Here is a 9,880-nt window from a genome sequence, read left to right as displayed (position 1 = left end):
CAACGCTCATGAACATTGTACCATTGCACCACCTTCCAAGTCGACTATGCATCCCCAGTGACCTTTGTTGTAGGGCACGACATCCACACCAGAGCGCCTGCCCAGCATTCACGTCCCCCTCACCCTTCATGGTGTGAATCCATGCAAGTGAAGTCAAGGCTTAGAGCACTCTTGCCTCTTCGAGTTGACTTCAGTCAACAAGTTGACCGGTTGTCGCATCCAGACCTCTCTGAGCAAGCTTTCAGCCCACAGCGCCAGCCTCCGGCCTGCACGAAACAGTTAATGACGCCTGAGGTACTCCTGCCAGCTTCCTTAGTCCCCTCCTGTGCCTCCCGGGAGCTATTAATACAGCAGGCACATGCTCTGACATAGCGTTCCCCACAGCGACCAGATAACTTTAATTTGCCCTTTAAACGTCCCGAGCCCAGTGGCCCTCGCGATCTCTCCAGGAGAACATGGCGGCGCGGCCCCGCGCCCCCCGACGGGGGCGGGCTCGGGGGGCTCCCAGCCAATGTCCGTGCCCCGGGGGGACACCTCCTCCTATCGCGAGAGGCCGCGGCGTATAAGAGGGGCGGCGCGGGGCCGCGGGCTATTTGGCCGGCGGTGCGCGGGGGCGGCCGGGTGGGGAGGTGCGCGGCTCGTGGGCTCTCTCCGGGCAGGGGGTGTTGGACCGGCTCCCAGCATGGGTGACCAAGCGCTCAGCTTCCTCAAGGACTTTTTGGCAGGCGGGGTCGCTGCCGCCATCTCCAAGACAGCTGTCGCCCCCATCGAGAGAGTGAAGTTGCTGCTGCAGGTGAGGAGGCGGTGGGGGTCGGCGGCGGTGGTCCCGCTGGCGGCGGGAGCCCGACGGGGCTGAGCCACAGGTGGGTGCCGGCGCGGCGGGCGGACGCCGGCCGGCGTGACTAAATATGGGAAGGAGTTTGGCCGGCTCCGGTTACGCGGGAGCTGCCTGGGCTCTTCAGCACCGCCTCGGGGGAGCGGGAGCCGGGCCAGGCGGCGGGGCAGGCCCCGTCCCTGCCCTTCAACGGGCCGTCGTGCGGGGTCACCCCTGCAGTGTCCCTCTCTCTACCCTCCCACCCCTCCTCCTTCTCCTCCGTACAGGTCCAGCATGCCAGCAAACAGATCACGGCGGAGAAGCAGTACAAGGGCATCATCGACTGCATAGTCCGCATCCCCAAGGAGCAAGGCATCATCTCCTTCTGGAGAGGCAACCTGGCCAATGTCATCCGGTACTTCCCCACCCAGGCCCTCAACTTCGCCTTCAAGGACAAGTACAAGCAGATCTTCTTGGGGGGAGTGGACAGGCACAAGCAGTTCTGGCGCTACTTTGCGGGGAACCTGGCGTCTGGGGGCGCCGCGGGAGCCACTTCCCTCTGCTTTGTCTACCCGCTGGATTTCGCCAGGACCCGGCTGGCGGCTGATGTGGGCAAAGGAGCCACCGAGAGGGAGTTCACTGGGCTGGGTGACTGCATCATCAAGATCTTCAAGTCTGATGGCTTGAAGGGCCTGTACCAAGGATTCAGTGTGTCTGTTCAGGGCATCATCATCTACAGAGCAGCCTATTTTGGGGTTTACGACACGGCCAAGGGTAAGAAGTGCATGGAGAAGTGACTGCAAGGGAAGATCCATCCAATAAAGGCACTTGGCAGTACAAGGACAAGCAGAGCTTGGCTTGGCACCAGTGCTAGAATACGCACAGGTGTTTCTGAAGTGCATTCCTGTCTCCCTCAATTTGCTGCTCTGAGCAGAAGCCTTGGGTTTGCAGTGTGTTTTCAGACACTTTCCAGATTCTTTCTCTGTCTTAAGGCTTGTACAGATCAGCTTGTATGGTAGCTTGTTACTTATTGCACCTCATGACACAAACCTGGGAGGGTTCTGCAGGAGAGACCTTTTAGTCAGGGAGCATAAAGAGGCCTTGGATCCCAAAATCCAACAGTCCTGTAAACTTGTTTTACTCATAGTACCTGTTAATAGTCAAATATGGATGAAGGGAGAAGTTGCAGGCTTGATTGAGTTGACTTGATTGAGTGACTCCTGGGGTCAGTGGGTGATTGTTCCTTCCACAGCCATCTTTCCCACAACCCTTTGCCTCTGTACTGACTCTGCTCATTTGTTCTTGATGGTAGGTATGTTGCCTGATCCAAAGAATGTGCACATCGTAGTGAGCTGGATGATTGCCCAGACTGTCACTGCAGTAGCAGGGCTGGTTTCGTACCCTTTTGATACTGTGCGACGTAGGATGATGATGCAGTCTGGCCGAAAGGGAGGTAAGAATAAGTGCTCCTACGGTGTTCTGGCAGCAGAAAGTATCTCTTCATTGTGATATGATGGGAGATGCTGGGTATTTTTTATCTTATGGAAAACTAATGACCTTACTGGAATCCTTAAAAATCCTATGGGAAACACATAGCTGGTTATTTTTCATGTTCACTTAAGAGGCTGAGAGTTGATTTGTTTTGATTTCCATATGAAGAATTAAAATTACTGTCCATGAATTGATTACTTAATTTTAAATTCTTGGCTATAGTTTGCTTATTCCTTGTTGTTTTACATATATGAAAGTTGAAACAGACTTGCTGTATAACTTCAAGCCTTCTGACCTTTATGTCTATTTCCACAGCTGATATTATGTACAAGGGCACAATTGATTGCTGGAAGAAGATAGCTAAAGATGAAGGATCCAAAGCGTTCTTCAAAGGTGCCTGGTCGAATGTGTTGAGAGGCATGGGCGGAGCTTTTGTATTAGTACTTTATGATGAAATCAAGAAATATGTCTAAAACTTAACATCCTAATGTAGTTCAATTGTTCTCAATCAGCTTTTTTAAAAATATCTTATTGTGATGTAATGGACAACAAAATATTTCCTAGGGAAACAGAATAAAATTTATGACTAAGATATCTGGTTGAGATGAGGATGCATTAATTTAAAAATTGTCCACTACATCACAGTTACATTTTGTATGAAAATTGCTCCAACATTTGTATTGGAACCTGTGTATATATTATACTTCAAATTTCAGGTAATACATTTTGTCTAGAGACAAGACTTAGGTCTATACCTAGTTTAAAATCTAATATTGTGAACTCTTAATAGAATGAGATCTTCAGAAACACCTATTGTACTAAGTGATGTCTCTAGCTACCCAACAGCATGATGACATTTGTAACATAAATTAAAATCATGTTTTCTTCTAAAGCTGTGGTTTTTTTAATATATTAAGTGAAAAGCATGTCTGAAAATATAAACTATACTAAAGCACCAGGCTGAGTTCCTAACTGCAGCCCCTTCACTGACAAATTACACAATCATATGGTTGAAACCATAATCTGATTTTTTCAAACATACTTTGTACAATATGGAAATACAGTGTTGCAGTAACTCCCTGTATCTTCACAAAGCAAAAAGTTGTCTGTTCTGATGTTCAATTGAACTGAAACTGAAATCATGAAATAAATTAATATATTAATGAACTTTTCCCTCTTGTTTTCAGTACACTGAACATATTACAAGTACATGTCCTTTAAGGTGATGTGCTAATCAGCACACTATTAGTGATTGTCTGGTACTGCCTAAGCCTCTTCAAAGTTTTTCAACAGAGCTTTAGGTAGGTGGAATGGTTATTAATAGTTCTACAATAGCAAAACCAAGTGGATTCAGTTTGAGGGTACTGCAGCCAGTTGTCTTACAGATAACTATCCTATAGTCTCAGCTGCTTTGATAATTCATTTATATTATCCTTAACTTTGAAGTAAGTGTGTCTTCATTTGATAGTGAAGTCATTGCTGCTTATTTTACTTGAAAAAGTATTCTAGAATGGAATACTTCAGAGTTAAGTTATTTTAAAAACTATACTTCCAACTACACCATTATTAACAACTTGAGCTATTAATTACCAGTGAGATCAGCACATGCTCAACACAGAGTTTTTAAACTTCAGATGCTGCATGGTTATGAACTGACTGAAGAATAGGCTCCCTAATTAGGCAAAGGAGGGAAAGTGAGTTGTGTTCATTTCAGTGGTTCAGTTAGACTACATACAAACAAATGTTTGTTATGTATCTGCCTAGGAAAAGGGGTAAGACTAAGCAAGTAATACTCGGCTTTTATTTCAGCTGCATCTTTTGCTTCTTCATATATAGGAGTAAGGTGCCCTCGTGGATTTTTGATAAAAATTCTGAAATGCCTGTCATTTCTAGTGCCCTAGGTGAAAAAAAACTGTGGAAACATAGATGTTGGAATTGCACTAGCTGTACTTGAAGGTAAAAGGCTGACTAGTTACTTACACAGCTGGCAATTTCCCCATTGAATATAAACTGCAGCGTAGATGATGCCTGGGCTAGTAGAATCGATGAGTGAACAGTATTGCTCTAGTGAAGGGGTTATTACTGCCCAGGATGGGACATTCTTGCAGGTACAGTCACTGCTGTAAGCTGCCTTTCCCTGACACTTGGTCTCACAGCATTGCTTGTGTGAAAGCTGGAGCAATTCAGTACGCAAAAGCAAGCTGATGCAGAGAGTATTATCTCTTGCTCTGTGAAAATAGATTACTCTGGAGTATAAATGGAAGAAGTCTCCCAAAAAGAATGTATCTGTGGTCACTATCTTGGTTAGCATTGCATGTGACTACCACAGAACTATCCAGTTACTCTCATGGATTGGGAGCACGCTTATTCTATGATTTTCGTAATGGAGTACGCAGATGAGAACTGTGGATCAACCAGTTTTGTGAGTAGCAGTAAATGGAGAGCTAAGAGATTCACGTTTTGATCAATTCCAAGTTCTGTGCTTTGGCTTCCAGTTATCCCTTTCATATATTTGAAATTAATTTATTGTCAGATGCAGGTAGTCCTAGCTCTCTGTCACTTAGTATGATGGGCTGTGTGTGTCTGCTACAGATTCAGACCAGCAGCTCCGTTCTCCCTGAAGGCAGGTACAAGCTACTAAAACAGTATCTGGAAGTAATGTCTATCCACCTGAAGAACTGAAGCATTTGGGAAAAAATTGGTCCAAAAGTGATAGTCTATTTTCAAATTACCTAAATTTAATTACTTTTTGTCTCATGAAGATAGTGTCTCTTTCAGCCTGGCCTGATGATTGTTTCATCTCCCTTCTTTCATGGTCACTATCTTAGACACTTTCTTTTCTAGATACCTGGTCTGTTTTCTTCCCAGTAGTACATAACCAAGGTTGCAACCTGTTGAACCATAAGTTTGTAAAGAAAATCTTTCTACTCTTTCAAAGTGCTTATTGCAGTAGTGTCAGTTAAAAGCTTTACCTGCCTGCTTCTGCCCTTTCTCTTCCTTTTCCCCTTCCTCACACATTCCTAGTGGTTCCTTATGAGAAGCCTGCTAACACACTGCAACTATTCATTTCACATTTACCTCGCTGACAAGGTTGCACATGGCATTTGGATGTTTTAGAAGAGGTCTAAGTTGGCTACAAAGATACCAGAGACAATGACAGATTGTCATGCGCAGAGATACCAAACCCTGGGGGGAAGTGTATGTGTGAATGAGCAATAAAAGAATTAAGACGAAGCAAAAGAAAGTTCAGATGAACATAAATGAAAGAAGTTAATATATTCCAGAAAAAAAAAAAAGAAAAAGGCAAAAACCAAAGGAGGAGCAAAGGCTATTAAAAAGAAGAGTGAGGAGTATCAACGCAGGAAAATTCCACTGGGGGAAGAGACAATACATGAAATAATACATACGGAAAATACTTACAGGTAAACGGCTCCTTATTTCTGCTTGAATGCTTATGCACATGCATACCCTGTGGCAGATTCCAGGTAGTAGTCTCCATAAAGATTCTTTGGGTAAGAGTTCTAAACTGTCAATGAAATAACCATTCACCTGAAAGCAGCTCTGCACTGAGTCGGTGGCACTCAGCATAACGCTTGCTGAAAGTGTAACCTAAAATCCAGCCATCAGCTCTGCAAAGCTGAAAAATAGAAGACTCTACAGATGATAGTCTCCAATTGCTATCTGAACTCCAGTCAAATGAACTTCGGTTGTCACAGACAATTGATACCACTGCCCCAATCCTTTTGCACCTTTGCAATAGTTAGTCACAGACAAACTATGCAGGCAAAAGCCTGCATCAAAACCATTATTCCCTTGTATCTCACACTTGAACACTGGGAAACCTGCCCTGAATAGCCTGGTAATAGATCCTGCTAATACAGAAAGACAAAGCCCACCTACCATGCAGCATATACTGTACTGCCCAGCTCTGACAGGACACTACCTGGGAGAGGGAACTGAGGGATACTGATCTTTTGGATGAGATGAAGTTCGGAACTTCAGGTGGGTCTGAAAGATAAACCTATCTCTAGAGAGCATAGCCTACTGCAGAGAGTGGGAGGGGGAGAATCTATAACAGAATCTTCCCAACCTTTCTGAAGGTGATAACCTCCACTCTGTGCCCTACACTTGTCATGGAAGAAGCAGCCATCCGTTCTTTAAAAGCCAAAGGGAAGAGTTTAAGACATGGTGAGAAGCATAGCAGAAGGAAAAAACCTTGCAAAGTTGTAAAAAAAACAGAACAACACTCCATCTGCAGGGATACACAGTTACAGTTATTGGATAATCTCAGCTGGACAAGAAGAGTCCCACTAGCCAACCTAGGATGTCAGGGAAAGAAGCATCATGCCCCGGGTGGCAAATCTCAGCCACCTATGTTCCCCTTGTGAAGTCCCTCTCACTTTAAACCAGAAAAATCTTTCAATAGCATGTTCTAGTCCTAAGAGTCGTATGTGGGGAGAACTGAGACCTGTCATTTTTGTTCCAAGCTCTGACCACATATTATACAGCGGAGAGAACTACGATTTTTCTACACAATCGGAGCCCAAAACAAAAATAATGGAGCATGGCATTTTAGGACTCTGTAGTGAATAACACAGGTGATCCTGGAACCAGAAGTGAGAGCTACAAGGATCAATGTTGCCAAATCTTGTCTCATCTTGGCCAGGAGAGAGTTACCAGGAAACATATAGGAGCTTTCTTGACAAGGTATTAGAACCATGCATCCTGACGACAAACCAGATCTGTATCACAAGCATTAGCAGTCCCTGCCAATATCTGAAACAGGATGACCTTAACATAATTTCAGTCCTGGAAGATGGCTCCACATGGAGCTCTGTATTTCCTCATTCATCAGGTGACAATGACATGGTTCATCCAGTATTTTGCTCAAGACTTTGAGCAGGTAAACACCACAAAGATGTACTCAGTGTACTGGGTTCATACTGGTTTTTGGTGCCAACATGGGGCTCAAAGGGTTTGAGATAAAAGCAGTTTCATAGGTAAAGCAAAAGCCATGCATGCAAGCAAAGCAAAACACGGAATTCATTCACTACTTCCCATCAGCAGGCAGGTGTTCAGCCATCTCCAGGAAAGCAGGGCTCCATCACATGTAATGGTTACATGGGAAGACAAACGCCATCACTCCGAACGTCCCCCCCTTCCTTCTTCTTCGCCCAGCCTTATATGCTGAGCATGACATCATATGGTATGGAATACCCCTTTGGCCAATTTGGGTCAGCTGTCCTGGCTGTGCCCCCTCCCAGCTTCATGCTGGCAGGGCATGCGAAGCTGAAAAGTCCTTGACTAGTGTAAGCACTACTTAGCAACAACTAAAACATCTGTGTGTTATCAACATTCTTCTCATGCTAAATTCAAAACATAGCACTATACCAGCTTCTAGGAAGAAAATGAACTCTATCCCAGCCGAAACGCAGACAATAAGATACACCACTTTGGTACTGAAGGAGCCTTTTCTTCTCCCTCACCATTTGGCTTGTTTATATATCACTGTGTATTCACCACCCCCTGCATATAACGGTCATGACTGTGCAGCTAGAAGGCTTGATGTAAGTCATTGCCTTCATCTCAATCGCACCGATGTGCAGACTGTGCTCCAGAAAAAACCACAAGCTCTCATCTGGGAGATGAGTCAATGAGCTGCCCTGGTTGGGAAGGCAGGAAGTAAAGCCTTTGACACTGTCTCCCACAGCATTCTCCTAGAGAAGCTGGCGGCTCACGGCCTAGACAGGTGCACTCTTTGCTGGGTGAAAAACTGGCTGGACAGCCGAGCCCAGAGAGTTGTGGTGAACGGAGTGAAATCCAGTTGGCGGCCGGTCACGAGCGGTGTTCCCCAGGGCTCAGTATTGGGGCTGGTCCTGTTCAATATCTTTATCAATGATCTGGACGAGGGGATCGAGTGCTCCCTCAGTAAGTTTGCAGACGACACCAAGCTGGGCGGGAGTGTTGATCTGCTGGAGGGTAGGAAGGCTCTGCAGAGGGACCTGGACAGGCTGGATCGATGGCCCGAGGCCAACTGTATGAGGTTCAACAAGGCCAAGTGCCGGGTCCTGCACTTCGGCCACAACAACCCCATGCAACGCTACAGGCTTGGGGAAGAGTGGCTGGAAAGCTGCCCAGAGGAAAAGGACCTGGGGGTGCTGGTCGACAGCCGGCTGAACATGAGCCGGCAGTGTGCCCAGGTGGCCAAGAAGGCCAATGGCATCCTGGCCTGTATCAGAAATAGTGTGGCCAGCAGGAGCAGGGAGGTGATCGTGCCCCTGTACTCGGCCCTGGTGAGGCCGCACCTCGAATCCTGTGTTCCGTTTTGGGCCCCTCACTACAAGGACATGGAGGTGCTGGAGCATGTCCAGAGAAGGGCAATGAAGCTGGTGAAGGGCCTGGAGCACAAGCCTTATGGGGAGCGGCTGAGGGAACTGGGGTTGTTTAGCCTGGAGAAGAGGAGGCTGAGGGGAGACCTCATCGCGCTCTACAACTACCTGAAAGGAGGTTGTAGCGAGGTGGGTGTTGGTCTCTTCTCCCAAGTAACTAGCGAGAGGACGAGAGGAAATGGCCTCAAGGTGGGCCAAGGGAGGTTTAGATTGGACATTAGGAAAAATTTCTTTACTGAAAGAGTGGTCAGGCCTCGGAACAGGCTGCCCAGGGAAGTGGTTGAGTCACCATCCCTGGAAGTATTTAAAAGAGATGTAGATGAGGCGCTTAGGGACATGGTGTAGTGGCATGGTGGTGTTAGGTTGACGGTTGGACTCGACGATCCTAGAGGTCTTTTCCAACCTTAATGATTCTATGATTTTAAGTTATTTTTGTCTATTGACCATGGAGAACAAGGAAAAGCCCAAGAACTGGGATAAAAATGTTAATGGTGACCTGTTAGAAGGAAGAAGCGTCTCAGGCTTTTTACGGGGGCTTATCCTGAAACTCATTCAATGACAAGCAGGAAAATACAGTTCAATGTAAAGTCTACATACATCACAGATGACATATAAATCCAGCCAGCCATTTGATTTATGACAATCAGACAAACCCTCATCTGTGTGGCAGGATGACAGCAGAGATGCCTCAGGATATTCAGTAAAGAGTAGAAGCAATCTGATAGAAGGAGTGGCCTCTTGTGATTCTTCCAAATTAGCTTGAGTCTCTCAGGTTCGCTGGGATTAAAACTGAGTTCTAAAGGATTCAGTGGTCTGCTTGGGAAAATGCCCTTTACACGTCACCTATCTGGACAAGGATGCATCATCACTCCCTGTTCTTCTCATATAGTCAATGGTCCGAACTAGGGCCTTCTTTAAGACCTTGTATTGTAGAAAGACTTCACAGCAGAACTCTATCCTGGAAGAAACGGAGCTCACAATGAGGCAGGGACACTTCCAGAGCAAAAACATGACAGAGGCATCCGAGTCCATTTCTCATAGTAGTGACATCAATACACCAGTGCTGTCACCCAAACTGGCAGTCCTGTCACTTCAGCAGGGAGATTGGCTCCTACCTGAAACGGTATGTCAAACCACTGTGGCAGTTCACCTTAAGGAAGCAGCAAAGCAGCTTGCACTTTTTTCA

The 9,880-nt window shown here is 46.1% G+C and overlaps 1 protein-coding gene across 1 annotated transcript; it reads left to right on the top strand.

Moving 5' to 3' along the window:
• Positions 1-423: 423 nt before the first annotated feature.
• On the top strand, positions 424-3,472 carry SLC25A4 (solute carrier family 25 member 4). Its single transcript, XM_075149232.1, has 4 exons — positions 424-793; positions 1,102-1,588; positions 2,127-2,267; positions 2,621-3,472. Exons 1-4 carry the CDS (start codon positions 512-514, stop codon positions 2,776-2,778), a joined length of 1,068 nt encoding a protein of 355 aa, XP_075005333.1. The 5' UTR covers positions 424-511; the 3' UTR covers positions 2,779-3,472.
• The last annotated feature ends 6,408 nt before the right edge of the window (positions 3,473-9,880 follow it).

The sequence above is a fragment of the Calonectris borealis genome, chromosome 4 (assembly GCF_964195595.1).
Source record: "Calonectris borealis chromosome 4, bCalBor7.hap1.2, whole genome shotgun sequence".
In the NCBI taxonomy this organism is placed as follows: domain Eukaryota; kingdom Metazoa; phylum Chordata; class Aves; order Procellariiformes; family Procellariidae; genus Calonectris; species Calonectris borealis.
This window is presented reverse-complemented; position numbering and strand designations above follow the sequence as displayed.